This window comes from Arachis hypogaea, chromosome 2 (genome assembly GCF_003086295.3).
Source record: "Arachis hypogaea cultivar Tifrunner chromosome 2, arahy.Tifrunner.gnm2.J5K5, whole genome shotgun sequence".
Classification (NCBI taxonomy): domain Eukaryota; kingdom Viridiplantae; phylum Streptophyta; class Magnoliopsida; order Fabales; family Fabaceae; genus Arachis; species Arachis hypogaea.
In genome coordinates, this window is record NC_092037.1 from 586842 (window position 1) to 607188 (window position 20347).

At 34.6% G+C, this 20347-nt stretch overlaps 2 protein-coding genes across 4 annotated transcripts; both read right to left on the reverse strand.

Annotated features, from left to right (window-relative positions):
- Window positions 1-8341: 8341 nt before the first annotated feature.
- Window positions 8342-11034, reverse strand: LOC112730432 (uncharacterized). The gene is made up of 7 exons (XM_025780522.3): window positions 10859-11034; window positions 10521-10781; window positions 10341-10425; window positions 9570-9771; window positions 9389-9467; window positions 8807-8951; window positions 8342-8591 (listed from the first exon to the last, which is right to left on the reverse strand). The coding sequence occupies exons 1-7, from the start codon at window positions 10906-10908 to the stop codon at window positions 8556-8558; spliced, it is 858 nt and encodes a 285-aa protein (XP_025636307.1). The 5' UTR covers window positions 10909-11034; the 3' UTR covers window positions 8342-8555.
- A 667-nt stretch (window positions 11035-11701) lies between these two features.
- Window positions 11702-17241, reverse strand: LOC112730441 (uncharacterized). 3 transcript variants are annotated; one of them, XM_025780528.3, is made up of 8 exons: window positions 16655-17185; window positions 16282-16503; window positions 15672-15911; window positions 15222-15289; window positions 13462-15082; window positions 13266-13375; window positions 12935-13115; window positions 11702-12773 (listed from the first exon to the last, which is right to left on the reverse strand). In XM_025780528.3, exons 3-8 carry the CDS (start codon window positions 15820-15822, stop codon window positions 12187-12189), a joined length of 2718 nt encoding a protein of 905 aa, XP_025636313.1. In that variant the 5' UTR covers window positions 15823-15911; window positions 16282-16503; window positions 16655-17185; the 3' UTR covers window positions 11702-12186. The 3 variants fall into 3 exon arrangements, with proteins under 3 accessions (XP_025636313.1, XP_072068266.1, XP_029146393.1); XM_072212165.1 differs by having other exon boundaries at window positions 16412-16503; window positions 16655-17164; XM_029290560.2 differs by having other exon boundaries at window positions 16282-17241.
- Between the last annotated feature and the right edge of the window lie 3106 nt (window positions 17242-20347).

A 20347-nucleotide genomic window follows, 5' to 3' on the forward strand; every position in this document is an offset into this window, starting at 1 on the left:
TTGTGACACGTGGCACAACTATCCACATCAGCATGCCACGTGTCACTGGTCACCACATCATCCTACCATTACACGTGGCCAAATCATGAAGTGACACGTGTCACTTACAGTCCACGTCATCATGCCATGTCATCACGTCGTTAATGGAAAATAGGTCAGGGACTACTATGGTGCATTTTTTCAATCTCAGGGACGTAATTGGTGCAATTGGAATTTCAGGGACGATTTCAGTGCAAAACGCCAATCTCAAGGACCATTTTGGGGTTTAACTCATGAAATTGCTTCTTCACCTTCTCCGAACCCTTCTTTAAAATTTGCCTTCTTTTTGGACGTCTCATCTTCAATAACACCCAGCATCATCACAATTCTTCTTTTTGTGCATCTCTTCTTCCATACCACCATCTTCATAACGGTTGGAGTCCCAAAATATGCCAATGACAACGACGCTAAAAAATCCTTTGTATCTCTTCTCTGTAAAGGGTAATAAGGGAAAAGTGATTAAGAATATGTGTTAAATGTTAATTTGAATTGAATTGAGATATAAATTAGGGCATGCAAGTACTGACTCAGATAACTCTTTGTCTTCGGGGGGAGGAAGATTAAGATACCCGGGCCAATTCGAAGGGATTATTGGTTCAGTAATAGTATAGCCTGCACAGGAGACTCTGGCTGCTATTGCTGTTGCTGATGGTATATTGCTAAAAATTTTTGGTCTCACATATCTGTGAAGGACAATTAATTAAGAATTAATGTATATGAATGGAATTGATATCTCATCTAAATTAGGGCATGTACTCACTTAGACGCCTCTGGTTTGGGAGATATCTCATCTCTGTGAAGGACAATAAATTATATGAAAAGGTTTACATTGAGAAAGGTTTACGTTGAGAAATGTTGATCACGCAAAATAAGGATTATGTTATATACATTATATGAGGCGCGTGTAAAACAAACGAGTGTGTGGCTGAGGTAAAACGCGTGGAGTGAAAGGTACTTGGATACCATCCATGTAATTTTTACATGGATGTATAGCTTTTTCGTATATATATATATATATATATATATATATATATATATATATATATATATATATATATATATAAGAATTTAATGAATAAATTTAGGTTTGTGTTTTAAAGTTTTATAATTACAATTTCTCCAAATCTTGGATTAAGATAGTAAACCTAGAAACAATAGTCATACAGAATAGCATAAGGAGCGGCATTAACCCCAACGGAAGATGCCAAGATAAAGTTATGTCAAAGTCTGCTATACGAAAATAGCAGAAAAACTTAGCAAGCGAGTCGTTACGATAGAGTCAGAACTCTAGGTTTCACGAGAGAGATGTGTTTTCACGGTGTCGCCTTACTGGGAACCATATAAGTTCTCACCCCTTCCTTTTCCTTCCCCCACCCCCAGATGGAGGATCTCGACTTGTCTGCCACCACTGGACTTCTATTTAGAGAGGTACCAGAGGAGCTTGTGTTTTCGGACCTTACAGGAGATGTTCGAGATTATTCCTGAGACGATGTCTACCGACTTGTGCCCCGATGGTGGAAAAGAATGTAGGAAAGATGGTCTTTGTTCTTTAAACATTGCTTCTCCTCATTTTTGTAGCATTTTTTGAGGGATAAGACTTGATATTTTCTTTTTTTTTAAGTCCGAGTACCAGCTTAGGGATTTTCTATATGAACCAGGCATCTGGAAAGTTTTCTAACTTGAGATGTATATAAGCATGAGAGTTTTTTATAATCTTGTTGTTAATTTAATTTTGCTGTTAGTTTGTGGTGCACGGAATTGTGATCACACTTTTCACAACTTCGGTGCAACTAACCAGCAAGTGCACTGGGTCGTCCAAGTAATACCTTACGTGAGTAAGGGTTGATCTCACGGAGATTGCCGGCTTGAAGCAAGCTATGGTTATCTTGTAAATCTTAGTCAGTAGATTAGTGATAAAAGTGTTTTTGTTTATGAAAAGTAAATAACATGAAACGAATGATACTTGTGATTCAGTAATGAGGAACAGGTTGAGATTTCGGAGATGCTCTATCGTCTGAATCTCTGCTTTCCTACTGTCTTCTTCTCCAAACACGCATGACTTCCTTCAATGGCAGGCTGTATGTTGGTGGATCACCATTGTCAATGGCTACCATCCGTCCTTTCGGATGAAAAGTACCAGGCACGGTTTCTATACGGCTAATCAACTATCGGATGTCTCGTCTCGGATGAAAAATACCAGGTACAGCTACCGCACGGCTAATCATCTGTCGGTTCTCACTTGTGTTGGAATAGGATCTCTCTATCCTTTTGCACACTGTCACTGCGTCCAACATTCGTGAGTTTGAAGCTCGTCACAGTCATCCCGTTCCAGATCCTACTCGAAATACCACAGACAAGGTTTAGACTTTTCGGATCCCAGGAATGCTGCCAATTGGTTCTAGCCTCTACCACGAAGGTTCTAATCTCACGGACTCGGTCCGTGGATTAGAGATCCAAGAGATACACACTCAAGCTGTCGCCCAATGACTATGTTGAGATCAGATAGAACGGGAGTGGTTGTCATGCACGCGTTCATAAAGTTGAGGATGATTATGAGTGTCACGGATCATCATATTCTTTATATTGAAGTACGAGTGAGTATCTTAGAACAAAATCAAGCGTGATTGAATAGAAAACAGTAGTAATTGCATTAATCCATTGAGACACAGCAGAGCTTTTCACCCCCACTTATGGGGTTTAGAGACTCATGCCGTAGGAGATACAATATGGAATGTAAAAAATGTCACGAGTTTCAAAATGAATCTCTAAAAGTAGTTTTTATACTAAACTAGTAACTTAGGTTTACAGAAAATGAGTAACTAAGTGCAGATAGTGCAGAAATCCACTTCCGGGACCCACTTGGTGAGTATTTGGGCTGAGTTTTGAAGCTTTCACGTGCATAGGCCAATCTTGGAGTTAAACGCTAGCTTGGGTGCCAGTTTGGGCATTTAACTCCAGTTTTGGTGCCAGTTCTGGCGTTTTACGCCAGAAAATGGTCTCTGGCTGGCGTTTAACGCCAGTTTGGGCCATCAAATCTCGGGCAAAGTATGGACTATTATATATTTCTGGAAAGTCCAAGATGTCTACTTTCTAACGCAATTGAGAGCATTTCATTTGGGCTTCTTTAACTCCAGAAAATCTACTTCGAGTACAGGAGGGTCAGAATCCAACAGCATTTGCAGTCTTTCTCAGCCTCTGAATCAAATTTTTGCTCAGGTCCCTCAATTTCAGCCAGAAAATACCAGAAATTACAGAAAAATACAAAAACTCATAGTGAAGTCCAGAAATTTTATTTTTGCATAAAAACTAATAAAAATATAATAAAAAGTAACTAAAACATACTAAAAACTACCTAAAAATAATGCCAAAAGGCGTATAAATTATCCGCTCATCAATTTGGTATTTATTTGATATTATATTATATATCTCTGATGATATTTTTGGTTGTTGCTAACGGGCTAGTTAAGAATAGCATATGATAAAAATAAGCTAACATACACGATTCCGTTAGAACGAAAGGCTCATATGTAATAAATATTACCGAGTCTAGAGTTTTATAGGGCCACTGGGAAGTAACACCTGATGATTGGCAGTGATCCGAACCTGCCAGAAATCGGTTCGTTATAGTTGGCCAGTAGAACCCACTTTAAAGTACCTTGGTGGCTGTCCTTTCTCCCCCAAAGTGGCCTCCATACTATGAACTGTGACAATGCCAAAGGATTTGTTGTGCTTCCTCCTCTGAGACACAACGCCTAATCATCCCATCTGAGCATCTCTTGAAAAGGTAGTGTTCGTCCCACAAGTAGTACTTGGCATCATGTAAAAGCTTTCTAACTTGTTGCTTGGCGTGCTCCTTGGGAATGAACCTCATGGCCTTATAGTTTGCAATGTCTGCAAACCATGGAGCTCTCTGAATCATAAAGAGGTATTCATCCGGAAAGGTCTCAGTCACAGCAGTGGGGGGTGGTGTCCCTCCTTTAGCCTCGATCCTTGACAGATAGTCAGCCACTTGATCTTCTGATCCTTTCCTGTCTCTAATCTCAATATCAAACTCGTGAAGAAGGAGTACCCATCTTATTAATCTTGGTTTAGAATCCTGCTTGGTTAGAAGGTACTTAAGAGTATCATGGTCAGTATAAATAATAACCTTGTAACCAATTAAATAGGAGCTAAGCTTATCAATCGCATAAATATATATCAGCCAGTAATTCCTTCTCTGCAGTGGTGTAATTTTTTTGCACGTCATTCAAAGCACGACTGGCATAGTAAATGACGTGAAAAGCTTGTCTTGTCTCTGTCCCAAGACAGCCCCTATAGCATAGTCACTGGTATCACATATTAGTTCGAATGGCAACTCCCAGTTGGGCAGGGCAATGATGGGTGCAGAGACAAGCTTTGCTTTTAAAGTTTCAAAATCATGCAGGCATTCTTTATCAAAAATAAAAGGGTGTTAGCAACCAACAGGTTGCTCAGGGGTTTTACAATTTTGGAAAAGTCTTTTATAAACCTCCTATAAAATCCTGCATATCCCAAGAAACTTCTTATTGCCTTAACATTAGCAGGTGGTGGTAATTTTTCAATTACTTCCATCTTGGCCTTATCAACTTCTATTCCCTTGTTTGAAATCCGGTGACCAAGAACAATTCCCTCTGTTGCCATAAAATGACACTTTTTCCAATTCAAAATGAGGTTTGTTTCTTGATACCGTTTCAAAACTAAGGCTAGATGCTTAAGGCAAAAATTAAAAGAATCACCAAAAACAGAGAATTCATCCATAAATATCTCAATGAACTTTTCAACCATATCTGAAAAAATAGAAAGCATACACCTTTGAAAAGTTGCTGGGGCATTACAGAGTCCAAATGGCATCCTCCGGCAAGCAAATACTCCAAAGGGATAGGTGAACGTCATCTTCTCCTGGTCCTGAGGGTCTACTACAATCTGATTATAGCCAGAGTATCCATCTAAAAAGCAATAGAATGCATGGCCTCCTAGCCTTTCAAGCATTTGATTAATGAAGGGTAAAGGGAAGTGGTCCTTCCAGGTGGCGTTATTGAGTCTCCTATAGTCAATGCACATGTTCCATCCTGTGATAGTCCTTGTGGGAATAAGCTCATTCTTCTCATTATGGATTACTATCATTCCCCCTTTCTTGGGTACCACTTGCACTAGACTTACCCATGGGATATCTGAGATAGGATAAATGATGTCGGCTTCTTAAATCTTCATGACCTCCTTCTGAACCACTTCTTTCATGGTTGGATTCAGTCGCCTTTGTGGTTGCACAACTGGTTTAGAATCATATTCAAGCAAGATCTTGTGCATGCATTTGGTTGAACTGATCCCCTTTAAGTCATTAATGGTCCATCCGAGAGCTGTGTTATGACTTTTGAGCACCTGGATTAGCGCCTCATCTTCCTCCTGTTTTAGGGCAGAACTTATCATCTACAAACCTTCTGAAAGTTTCTAAATAAATTCTTGACTGTGGATGAATGCTTACCTTTTCATCTTCACTTAAAATGTCGTTAAAGTCCCCCAAATAAGCTTGAGGTTCTTCCTTGTTCATATTACTTACCATGAGCTTCTGCCATAGTTTTCTTCTCTTTTTGAAAACTGGATTACCATACACAAAAATACTTGCCATTTCAGACCATTATTAATATTAATATTAGCATTAATATAGTTATCGCACCATTCATAAACATTGATATTAGCATTAGATTTTCATAACAAACTTAGTCCACCAGACATGCCCGGGAGTTCTATGCAAAACATATTGTCAAAATGAAGCATTCTTCTTATCCTAGTCATTTTTTATTGTCTAGCCCTAGTTTTCATTAAAAACACTATAAGCGGCTTTACTTTTTTACATAGATCATACAACTCAGAGATTGTTGGGGTAGCCGCTATTCCCCGACAATTCCAGCTTAATGATACTCTTGGCTAAGGTTGGGGCATGTTAAATCCCGCCTCCTCAGCTATTTGTATCCCTTTAATCTGACCAGAAGCATACATAGATAACTCATACTCCCCTATGTCCAATGCAGTGTTGCTATTTTTTTTATTTTCTTGGGCTCCCTGTCCTCTTGCTCCTTCCATTCCCCGTATGTAAGCATTGGCACCTGTTTTGTTTTCTCGTTTCCTTTTGAAATTCAACTTCAATTCCAACTTCTTTGCTAGTTGTGTTTCCCATTCAACATGTACTTCCCTTCTATCATCTTCATCTTCATCGCTTACTAATTCTAAATAGTAGACGTTCTCACCCGAGTTTACCAATTGTCCTACAAATTCATCTTCTCTGTTCTGTGCTTTCTTGGGTAGCTTCTTTAGTTCTTCTTCTCCCGTTCCACTCTTCAATATTTCTTGATATTCCTTTCTCTCCTCTCTGCCAACATTCACTTGTTTTTCCTTCTTTTTTGCTGACATAAGTCTTTTTAGTTCCTGGCCTATGGTTTCTTTTTTTACTTTTTTTCCCTGGCCTAACTTTCAATCTTCTTTTTTGTAGCTGTTCAACTCCCCTTCTTCTGTTGTATATAGATTCAGTCCACCTCCTTCAACATTCCAAACTTGCAAATAATTTTCCATAATATTTGGCCCAACATCCTTTCTTAGTCCGTATCCACTCACCTCCTGGATTTCTTTTCCCCTTTCTCCCTTTTGGGCTATTTGGTGTAAGCCCATTCATTGTTCCTCTCTCTTATCTCCCTTATGAGTCTCTTAAAGTTGTAGGTTGCTCCTAGGTCAAGCTGCATATCGTCATCTCCCTGAAACAGTATTTCTTGCATGTTTCTTCTCATGTCCTAATATTTCACAGTTGAAACAGTAACCGTCTGGCAGCCTCTCATACTTAAAGAAAACCCACAATGGTGGCATCTCCTCTCTATCCAACTAGAAACCTGTAGGCAAAGTTTTGGTAATGTTGACGCTAACCCTAATTCTCAGATATGATCTCCTAAAAATGCCATCCACTTTTGGATCTTTAGCTTCAGCCAATACTCCCAGCATTCCTCCGATAAGAATTCCTATCTCTTTATTCATGAGATCATGTGGAATGCCATGAACTTGAATCCAAAACTCCATGAAGTCATGATCAACGTCAAAAACTGACTCGCCCTCCCTTCAAAGTCTGAGATTGACCAGATTTTCTCTGACATTCCAAGGACCATTCTGAATAATCTGCAACCCTCTCTTCTTGTCTTTGAAGTTGAATAACATCTTTTTCAGACCAATGTCAGTAACTGCAACTCCTTGTGGGTTTCTCCACATTCCCAGTAAAGCATTCCTACATGTTTTAAAATTCATCTTCTTATCACTTATTATCTTTCTCGCCACATTTAAACAATCTTTCTTATATCCCAATTCTCCCGATTTGTTGAGTTTGATGACTTTATCTTCAATGCTATTCATGTTGTATGTTGCTAAATTTATGGTTGCTGTATATTTCAAGTTTTACAGTGATTTTGATGGTTCAAATAGAATGAGGTTTATGTGATGATACTATTTGTGAAGTTTGAACAGGATGAAAAAGCTCTCTTTTTAGAGAAGAACCTGAAATTCTTAGAAGACTCTTCTGTTGAGAGAAGAAGAGCTCCCTATTAGAGAAACTTTCTTTCTGACACCCCTTTTACATCATCTTGAAGTAGAGGAATGAGACTAATAGGGGAAGAATCTATCATGACCAAAATAAAATAAAGGGAGAATCTATGAACTCCACCATTTCATTGACAAAAATAAAAAAGAACTCCACCCCTTCGCTTCAGATTTTCTTTCGCTATCGAATCAGAACACTTATTTGCTTCCCTTTCCACATAATTTGAGTTCCCGGGTTCTCTTCCATTTTTTTTTGTTTGGACCAGCCGAGCCCGGGTTCTCTTCCTTTTTTTTGTTTGGTCCAGCCGAGCCCGGGGTCTCTTGTACAGATTAATTTTATTGACCAACGAGTTAGATTTGTGATGTGACAAAATTTTAAAAGTGCACTGGAACATCTTGTTATTTCTTCTATTGTAGGACATTGGAACCAAAGTTATGGCATTTTCTCAGCGAGACCCTAGAGCATTTTGTATTACGGCAGCCACAGTACAAACGAGATCGTTTATTAATGGCATCACTGCACATTTAATGATTAGTCAAATTTGTCTAATAGGAACTATCTTTTATGATTACAGATTTACAGGTTAATTTTAAACCTATAATCAGATTTGATAGCATTACTTAGTCACAATATATATTATACTAACGAGGAGAAGCCACACACACACACACGTAGCAAAATACTAGTTTGCCAAAATATACGCATAAAGGATAAAGAAAAATCCTACTACATTAAGAGAATATCTTAAATTCCCAAATTAAACTTAGTACATAACAAACACACTAGGACAATTTAGTAGTATCATAAGTCTAGTAAAAGTTATTGCTGTAATCAATTTAACAACATCTATACCATTAGCGTATCTTAGTTGATGCATATCAAAACGGGTCTTAATCTATACTAGATCTCGAATTCGTTCCTTCTATTATTCTTTAGATGGCTCACTGCTCATATCATCCATCTGCAATTTCAAGAATAAGAAACAAGAGAAGAAAAACAAGAAAAAAAAAATAGAAACGGATATGCACAAATCTGAAAGCAATAGTAATGTTGAGAAGAGTTCCAGGATAATTAAACTGGTGTAGGTTAATGCAACTAATCAAACAGTAAAACGTCAAAAAGTTCTTAAAAGAAAAAACATTAAAAACAAAGAAAAACATGAAATTGCTTCTTCACCTTCTCCGAGCCTTCTTCAAATTTTGCCTTTTTTTTAGGTGTCTCATCTTCAATAACAGCAGCATCATCACGATTCTTCTTTTTGTGCATCTCTTCTTCCATACCACCACCTTCATTACGGTTGGTGTCCCTAGACGGTGTGATTCTACTTAAAAAGAATTTAAACAAATACAGTTTTCAGTGACCAGCAATATTTTTTTTTCTAGTTTACATAAGCTTGAGAAATGGCCTTAGCATAGAAGAATAATGTTAGAACTTGAAAAGAATAGGAGGGATTCAATCTTTACCAATATGAATGAGTGTACTTATACATGAGGAATTGACACCACAAGAAAACATAAAAACGAAGAGGCAACAATTAAAGGATAGACTTAAAAAGAACAACTAAATGTTTGAAACATCAATCGATATATGAACAGAAATTTGTTATTTCCTACTCGAGTCCATCTCTGAAGCTGGATCCAAGACAGAAATTTGTTATTTCCTAATCTTGATCTCTTTGCCTTCAATTACAAAACAACAAAACTTTATAGTAAAAAGAAAAAAATAAAATAAAACACAAGTTAATTGACACAGACTTGCCTAAAGTCATCATGATCCTTAATATCACATCTCTCACAGCGTGTAGGAAGTAGAGCAGGATCAAGATCCAAGAAACGATCTGCCAGGAAAAGGTGGGGGAGTCAATGTGTTCAATAATTCGTGATGGTAAAAGTAAAGTTATCAAGAGGGAGAAAAGACTAGAGAAATTCATTTAAGATGCCTGGTTTAAGTCGTTTGGCATATGCTACGTGCATTTCATCAGGATTCATTTCATGGACTGCACCAAAAAAATACTTGGCAGAATCGGACTTTTCGGTTGATATAGGCTTCCCCTCCCACATCAACTTATGAAGGAAGCCAAGACTATAATATTGAACCATTCTCTTGGGAATCGAGGACGTCGAAAGCTTATACTCATCTTCCTACAAAATAGATAATAACGAAGAATTTTTTGAAAAAACATTAATATAACGAAAAAAGGTAGGCTCTACATTAAGTAGAAACATGTTTCACATACATGTGATTGCTTGTACTAGAAGGAAAAAATCGAACAAAATTATGAGTGTTTTGACATGGAGATGGTGGTGCACATAAGGGGAGAATGGAGTCATTTGTTAGTAAAGGGAAGGAAGGGACATCTAAAATTGTGAAAGAACAAATCATGAAGCAACATGCTAGAAGGAAGATGTAGTTCAAGTTGTGGGTAATGGTGATGGAGCTTGTAGTGTTGTGGCAGCAGGGAAACATACATGTTAGAGGAACAAAGGAAACAAAATGTTGGTGTCTTGTCTAGTCCATTATCTTGACAACTTAGACCTTTATTTCATAATATTTCAAAAGGTTTGAGTATTGTATGCAGTCAATTTCACGTGAAATTGATAGTTGCGAGCCGTATTTTTATCTAACTGTTCTCAATTATCAACTTTACGTGGAGTTGCCTACAACTGAGTTTCCACCTTTTATTAATTAGATGAGAAGAAAATGAACTAACCCCTTCCTTTCGTGTGTCATTGTAGTGTTTCATAGCCAAAATATGCCAATGACAACGACGCTCAAAAATCCTTTGTTTCTCTTCTCTGTAAAGGGTAATAAGGGAAAAGTGATTAAGAATATGTGTTAAATGTTAATTTGAATTGCATTGAGATATAAATTAGGGCATGCAAGTACTGACTCAGATAGCTCTTTGTCTTCGGGGGGAGGAGGATTAAGATACCCGGGCCAATTCGAAGGGATTATTGGTTCAGTAATAGTATAGCCTGCATAGGGGACTCTGGCTGCTATTGCTGCTGCTGACTTAGGTTGGGAAGAAGGAGGTGGAAGATCCTTGTAAATTGTATCGAGAATGCCTGGTTTATAACAAGGATTGAGTGGATCATAACGAGGAGGTGATGCTGCTGATGATGCCGTGTCAAGAATTTCTTGTTTGTCATCACTGTGAAGGATAAGAAGGAAAAATTGATGAAGTATATATGAATGGAGTTGATATTCTAAATGAGGGCATCTACTCACTCTGACGGCGAAAAGCTTCTTCGTGGTGAGAAGGAATTTGCCGATGACATGTCCGATGCGAAAGACGAAGGGGGAGATCCCTTCCTTCAGTTTCAGACTCTTTTATAGTTTTGTTTTCACTTTTCATCCCCGCCCTGTACGCCTCGCTTTGACATGGACACGTGGGAAATCAATCCGTTCTTTTTCTTTTCACCAAAAAAAAAAAAAATTTCTCTTTTTAAAAAAAAATATAAATAAGTTACTCACTTTTTAAATTTAATATACATAACTCTCCCACTAATTCAAAATACAAAAATCTTACCTTCTAAATTTTGAAATATTTAAATTCTCCCTTCTAAAATATATGAAGACAAAAAAATTTTTAGTTCTTCCATTCAAAATATACAAAGATAAATTAATCTTTTAAAAGGACTTAGATGCCTTATTCTTAAAAAATATCGATGTTATTATATTTTTAATTAATCAAAAATTTATTTATTTTCGGAATAAAAAATCAGAGACTTATTTATTATTTACTCTTTTTTTTAGTTAACCAGACCATTTTTATTTTCCATATTTTTAAAATAAAATGACAAATGGACTTCTCAATATTTATATATATTAATCTTTGAAAAAAAACTACTAATAAAGTTTTTTATGATAACAGATATGAACATATTATTGGCGTATTAATTTTTATGATGACGGTAAAATAATTTAATTTGAACATAACTTTTATACGTCTATTATAGTAGAAAACTTTTATTTTTTCCTTCAAAAATTAATATGTATGAAGTGTAAATATTCAAAGACTTATTTGTCTTTTTAGTCATTTTTATTTGTATTTGATAAAACGAATTAGTATAGCAGAGATAATCATTACTCATTAGTATAGTACTAACTTCAAAGTTACAATTTTAAAGCTTGTAAATCAACAACTTGATCAAAAATAAAATACACAAAACAAGTAAGGATGATTACCAACAAAATTATAGCACACACCAACTAAATTAACCAGAAAATCAAACTCCACAGAATCTACAATCAAACACCTTTGGTCCCAAGAAATCTCATACTTTGTCACTCTAAAGACAAGAATTTTGTTTCTACTTTTGCAAGAAGCAGTTGCAACTTGCTTCCCTTTCACTTCTTGCCCATATTAGAGTATCTTCACTAACTGTTTTAACTATTTACTATTTCAGAAATGCCATGAATGAAGCTTTGAAGGACATCAAAGGTGGCAAGAACAAGAAGTAGTCAGTAAATCAGTAATCATTTACACATTGCTTCCACTCTTCTTGTCCTTCAATTCGAATCGAAACTGACAACAGTTTGAAGCATCAGAATGTCTAATCCAGATATGTACAACTCAATATTGTATCCTCCATGAGTTCTGCAAGAATGATCTCGCCCATTTCGAAACCAACGGCTTCAGCATCAAACCGAAGATCCATCCACATGCTACTTTTTTCCATGTCTTTCCTGACAATTTTGTCCAAAGTTCGAGGCGGGGGTAAGGGAAGGAAATGCCAGCACATTGCTTCCCAAACCTTGACAATAACCACTTTCATGTTTGGACTTGGCCTTATGCTAAGATTCTTCACAAAGGATACAAAAGGTGAGACAGCAAAGTAATGCCAACAAACCTCCATCAGAACTTCATTGATACAGTCATAAAGAAGCTTCTGATCATGACAAAGCTGGTTTGCTGGAAGCTCTTCCTGATCAAACAATGAAGGATCTAGTATCTTATCCGAGGAATGGCATTTCATCAATAATTGATCCATAGTCAATTCAGAGGCTTGCAGGACTGCTTTGATGTACTTGTATATCAATTCATTTTCTTCAAGGCAATATTTTCCTTTCTGGATTTGGTTCACAGGTGAATAGTCTTGTTCTTCGAATTCAATATTTAGCGGCTGTACTGCTACTTGAACTGAAAATCAAGAATGAATTTGATGTTAGATTAAAATAAATATAGCAATCAGAAAAGGTATGCTACCATGTGTTATGCATTGTCAAGAGAAGCATGATATAGCAACCTCCTTAAGAATTTAATTTGCCAACCACAGATAGCACTAGTGCATGAATTCTTACTAGGTTGATATTCGGAGTAACCGGGGCTGATTTCATCCTCTATGAATGGTGTATCAAGAACAGATACAGGACTTGGCCTCCCACACATTTCTGCACCACTTTCTAGCTCTTCAGTTTTCTTTGTGAATGAGGAGTGAGATGATGATGGTGGGGTAGATTGTTGGTTTTCGCCTATACCGTCCTGTTGAAGGAACAAATAATAGTCTAGACTTTAGATACAGTTTTGTGGATATTGAATACAACATAAATACAAAGATCAATTTATTCTCAAACCATTGATTTGTGTAAAAACTTAATGCAATATGAAACATTACTAGGGTGAAGCATTGACCTCAGTAATTTCTAAGATATCACAACTCTGATCCTCATTTCTAATGCTGAGGCGAATTGGTTCTGAGAAAGATTCCAAGATATTGATCTCTTTTTCAGATTCTACATCACCTGCACACAAATAAATTATAAGAACTCCATAAGTAATAGACTAAATACAAACATGCATGCATCTACTACTTAAATTATAACGTTACCTTCGACAACTATCTCGTCTTTAACAGCACAGTAGCCTTCTGCTTTATCAACATGACTAAGTTCATCAGGAAAATTGGATTCCAACTTAATTTCTCGTACTAAATTATTAGAGCTTCTGTCACATATAGTTGACTGCTTCTCTGGATTATCAGTTTCCTGAGCTAAATTATTCACAAAGGTTGCCTGTCTGGGGGACATGTTGTCATAAGCCTCCCAAGTTTTATCCGAGGTAGAAAATCTTGTCTGTTCAGTCAAAAAATGATGCTCCCAACACCTTGAAGGACTGCCAAAGGGCGAAAAGTTGTAGTCCGGAAGGGACAGAATTCTCCCAAGGGTCTTGGAAATCTGCCTACTCGACATGTCCATGTTCTCATCACCACTACCTATCATCTCAGACAGATGCTTCTTGGCCTCAGTGTATAAGTGAGATGCCCTTTTCTTTTTATAACTACCACTTTCTTGCTCGACAATCAACTCCGGATCTTTCAGTTTAGTAGGCCTTGCAATTTTCTCAAGGAAGAAATGATCTTTGTTAGGAGATCTCATTCCAACATTGTCTTTAAGAATGGCTTTGTTGCTGGGCCTTTGACATTCAGCAGGGTATCTTTTTGAGATGCCTTCAGGACTTGCATGTTTCTCTCTCCCCATTGCATGCTTCAACTTGTTTTTTAAATCTGTAAGCGAAAAATGTGAACTACCTCTTGCAGAAGGACTGCTGTGTTTGGCAGTATCATGAGATTGCAGGGATGAGGCAATGTTGTTTCTGGTTTCAGAACTTTGCAACCCCATTGATCCAGGCTTCAGAATTACAATTCTATTTGAAGTCTCAGTTTTGCCATTCTCATTTGTTGGATTTTTCGGCTGAGACTTTGTTTTTTTCCTGAAGAAGTTATGCTTCTTGTGGTTTACAGTCTCCCTTGTTTGTTCCTCATTTCCAAGATCTTGTTCAGTGAAGTTGGAACAAGTAACAGAACTATATTCATTGTTATCTCTCCCATGAGATTTCGCAAACTCTTGTATACATTTCAACAAAAGTGAATTTGGGTTTTGTAGAAGTGCAAGAAACAATTCCTTGTCTGAGCTTATAAACTGAAGTGCTTCCATAAGTTCATGGGAATGAAGGTATTTTCTAGCTTCTGCCAGATCTTTGCCATTCAGTATCATCTGATTCACAAATTCATGAATTACCTCTCTTGCAATGTTTTCAGAAATTGCATGCTTCTGGTTTGACTGACTATGAACTCCTCTATCATTGCCATGCTTCACAGAACAAGACTCTTTAAAGTGACAAAACTCTTCAATTATGTTATCCAGATCAAGATCATCTTTTGATTGCCGCCGAGAGTGTTGATTATGCAAGTACTTGGATTTCATGGTTGCATCCAAATTCAGATTATCAATGTCCATATCACAGCTTTTACTGCTAGATTTCTTTTTCCTTTTGTAATCCGTCTGCTGCGGAACTTCACATCTTAATCTGGATCCATTTGGTTCTACTTTGGCATTATATACATCCTTCTCTGTGGTTTGATCAATGAACATCTCTTCTTCTATAAGTTTCTTCACACTATGCTTAACAGCACCAGTTTTCACTGTTGGCCTCTTACTCTCTACAGTGTCCTGAAACATGACATATTGATATCAATAAATGCACAAACATCCTTGTAGCAATAACTGAATTCTTCTAGTGTCCTAAAATTTGTTAACTTTCACTTGTAATGAGTTTCAGTTGAATAATACAAGGGATGACCAGACTCACAAAATTGCCATGAGAAACTTCATCCAAATCGCTCAACATCTCAAACTTGTTCTTCGAAGGCACACCTCCTGAAGGAAAAAATAATAAGTAAATTAATAATTGACATTGATTTATTTTTCTTAATCAAGCACAGCTACACACAAGTGTATATTCCACAATAATCATAGATAGGCTATCCTGCACAAATATGATATGTAGATACTACAACAATTTATGATAAAATTAGTCACAAGTATAAGAAGTTTAAGGTAGTAGTATTTGATGTAGATACATGTACAGCATGCATAAGTGAGCAAAAATGAAATAGTCATGAATGTAGATAGGGAAAGTATGTTCTGATGAAAAGTTTTATAGCATTCTAGAAAATTTTTTGGAATGAAAAACATCAATTACTCCACAACTATTTGGAACACAGATCTATGAAAATATAATGTTTAACACCGTTCTTACCAATAACATGCTTGTTGCTTCGCCTTCTATCCGCAATCAACTTGCGAGTTGAGTGACCATGGCGGAAATCAAACATACTAATAAATCCCCACATACACCCTGACTTGTCTTTCTCATACCGGATGGAGCGCCTCTGAGACTTCTTTGCCATAATGATGGGGCACAGTTGACTACGTTCTTTCGTCTTTAGGCCTTATTACAATTGTCATCCGAATCACTTCAGTGGTAAGATCATGCTACCTGATCAATGAACAAAACCATTAAGCAAATATATGTAGCTAAAAATCATCAGAACACTATGAACACTCCCTTAAATCTAATGCCAAAGCTTTGTAGTAGGTATATGAAGAACAATGCTCTTTATGCAAACTTATACACTGAGAGGATTCAAACATAGCTACAGATATATCATTGAAATCATCAACTTGGTGAGGTAAAACAGAACAGTCATTGGATGATAAGATTTAGAGGTTACTGAATCAAGAAACACAACAAGAATACAACAAGTAGAAGATTCAACTAAATTGAGTGGTTACCAATTTAAGTCATGTAGCTAGAAGTCTAGAACTAAACTAGCATAGGAAAAACTGAGATTGATGCAACTAAGTACCTGCTACTATGAGGCTTTTTGAATCAAACAAAGAAACTAGGAATTCAAGTCCAGCTCCCCAAGTTTCTCAACTGAGTGAAGCTCAAGGAGTCATAGTCATAGCCTCTTTTGGAGGGTAAGGTATCAATACCTTGTTTGTTTCTACTGAATTCTAAAAGTTTCCACAGAGAAAGCTGAAGCAAATCCCACTCATCTTCTCCTCTCTTCAAAGAAAAGTCCAAACTGAGACACAACCATTAATAAGGCTTCAGCTTTTATAATTGGCATCTAATCAAACACTTGCAGCATATTGATCAAACTTGACTAGGAAGATTGATCAAGCTTATCTTCAACAATGTTCAGTGACTCAAACAAATCCAAATTCTATAATCACCAGTTCATGAAGAGCTCCATCAGTAGCTATGCACAGCAGAATCCATGGCTGCACCAATTGATGAATTCATATCCTTCAAAAGTTGATTGAACCATTTAAGCAATTCAACAAACAGAACAGGGGCAATCCAAATTCCCAGTGATGTTCATCCTCCACCAACAAAAACCAAAATGTATGATGAAAGCTTGGAGCTTTATTTTCTTTTGTGTGTATGTATGTTTTTTTCTTTTCCAATCTCAATCTCAACTAGATAGCAACCTTAATTCTCTTCACTTTAACACTCAAAAATACTTTTTTTTCAATGGAAAATTCTGTATTAAAACACTTGATATTCTATTTACCACGAATGAAAATGGAGACTTTTTACAAATGGGGGGTGTGTTTGACAGCGAAAAATGAAGGAAAATGGAAATGAAAGCACCGACCCACTAATATTTTTGAGGAATGATTCTGATTCTGAGAAGAAAAAAAGTGAAAAAGGAGAGAAAGAAAAATGGTGGTGACTGGTGTGGTTGGAGAAGGATGGAAAGTGAAAGCTTTACAACAATGGTATTAATCTTTTTAGTATTAGTATTAGTATTAGGATTATGGTACCAAATACAAATACAAATACAAATATGACAGTTGAAGTTAGCTAGATTGAAGGCCCCACACAACATGTCTTCCTATGTTGGTGTTTTTTGTAGCTAAAACATTAAGGGAAAAAAATGAAAAAAAGAAAACTAGGGTGGATCTAATTTTTTTTTTTTAAAATTACGAGTGAGACTCGAATCTGCGACTTCTAAGTGAGTATGAGAAGACCAGCGATAAATCCAGGAAAAATTAACAATGGGGCAAAAATATATAAAGTAAAATTTATGTATAGATATTTTATTTTTATCTTTTTTTTTTCATAGTATACTCTAACATAACAGATCAAGGATTAATCTATCGTAGATCTAAACTTCATTTAAAAGTATGTCATTATCTAATAAATTATTATATATACAAAATCAAATTTAAATTCTTAATTCTTGCTTAAATGAACTATTGATATTCTAAGACATATTTCAAATAACTCCTAATTAATTAGTATTATGAAGCTAATTATTATTCTTTTAGTTAATTTATTTATTTATTTTAGGGATAAATATAATATAATAAAAAAATAAATATTAATATTTATATATAATTATATTTTTTATCAAATTTTTTGTGGGGGCAAATGCCCCCTTTTGCTTCTACCTGATCCGTGCTTGGAGAAGACTATACCATTTAAATTATAAGTCGTTAGCGATCTAAATTTTAGTTAGTAAAAATGAAAGATTTATCAATTTAATCAAGATCATTAACTAATACATACACAGGAAGAAGACATAACATTTTATTAAAAAAAATAGTTACATATGTTACTAATTATTAATTAGAAATAAAATATTTAAATTTTATGACAATTATCTTAAGATTTACAACATATCATGAAACGATAATTAATTAGGTGATCACATAAACTATTTTAAACAAGGAGTATAACTCACTCTTTAATTAAGTCTTATCTTAGCTTTTATATTTTGTTTCTATATGAAGAATTGGTTTCTTTATTTCATTAGACTACAATCTTGTTAATTAAGCTAGTTTCTAATCTTAGGAGCACCAAGTTTGAAACCATTTTATCTTATTTTGTATTTTGAATGAAGTTCTTTTCTATTTCATGTTTCTAAAGTTGACAAGTCCAAACCATTATGATTGAAGTCATCACCACAATATCCACAAAACAATGAGAGAGATTGAGAATTTGAGATCACAAGAGGAAAAGAATTAACGTGTACGCCACTAATTTGAGCTTTAAAAATGGGATTTCTCTTATTCAATGATAATTTTACATTGTGCTTGTAATCATAGCTTGTCCATACCTATATTATTATATAAGTAAACCTTAAATTAAATTAAATAGTATATATAAGAAATTGAAATTTAATCCCGCCATGATAAATTGATAATGTTTAATTAAAAATTTAAAATATATTAAGTAGAAAATTATTACAAAATTTTAAAGTTAATTGCTTCCCTATTTAAGGTAGAGCATATAAATGTTGCTTTTGGGGCCTGCGTTGTTATCCACTCCTCGCACTATGATTAATTCACCCTTTCGGGGAGACACAATGAAAAAGAAATAATTTTCTTTTTTTCATAATCTTCTTATGAAAAAAAAAATGAATTGAAATATTTTGGGCTTTCCTTTTTCCTCCCTTGAACAAAATGTCATCTCATCATAGAAAATTCAAAATAGAAGATTTGTATCTTTTTAATTTCTTCTGTTATTTTGCGGTAGTATTACACGACCTATAGTTTCCAACATAGATAATAGGAAATAACTCAGATAAAGATACATAGAATGTCTTTTATTTTAAGATATTTTATAGCAATTAAAATTTTATATATATAATCGATTAAATCGTATTATTTTTGTCAAAATTAGATCGGACAAACTAATTTGACCAAAAAATTAACAAATCAAATTTTAAACCAATATAAATTAATATTTTTTTATATAAAAAAATGAATACAATAATTCTATTATAGAAAATGACTAAAACACTCATAATATATATATATATATATATATATATAAATAAAATAAAGATATTTTAGTCATTTCTATAATAAAAATATTATAATATTTTTTATAAAAAATATTAATTTAGACTGATTTAAAATTTAGTTTACACTAATTTTTTGATCAAATCAATTTATCTGATCTAATTTTAATAAAAATAACACGATTTAATTGATTATATATATTAAATTTTAATTACTAAAAAATATTTTTAAAAGCACGTTTTAAGCGTCTTTATCTAATAGGTTCCTTAAATAATAAACTTAAATTTTAATATTTCAATCTTAATTAGGCTACTATATACTAACTATATCATGACAAATACATACATATTATATACATTTTTTTCTATATTATTGAATAAAATACTACTTTAATTCTCAATATTTAGAATAAATTCTAATTTAATTTTTAATATTTTAAACGTTCTATTTTAATATGTTAAAATTTAAACTAAGACGTTTAAAAACATTAAAAATTAAATTAAAATTTGATTTAAATATTAAAAATTAAAATAATATTTTATTCTGTATTATTTATCATGCTCTTCAATTCTTTTCATGTACTTACCTTTTCTTTTCAAATACATCTCCTAAACTAACATTGAGGTAATAGTATAGTTATATTAATTATATATATAAGATCTCCATGTATTATTATTTTTTTTTTTCAATGAAGATTTTTTGGCCAAAACAAATTTACTTCACTATTTCAACCGGCTAGGGAGGAGATTTGTATTGTTCCAATTAAATTATATATTAAAAATAGTAAAGAAAGCGTAAGTGTGACTTAACTGATCAAATCACTTTAGCATAAACATTGCTTTTTTTGACCCGGTAACTTTCTTGTGTTAACAATTATTATGATAAAAATGATTATGGAGTTCTAAATTCGAATCCTCCGTATTATAACAGGGAAAAAGCAAACTTAAGTATATATGAATAATTTTTTAATTAGCAAAATTGGTACTTTTGTATATTGGTTTTGAAATTTAATGGCCGCGTTTACAATATTAAATATCATAATAATCATGATGTACCAAATTAGAAGAACAGAATAAAGTGAAAAGAAAATTAAATAAGAATAAGAATAAGTTA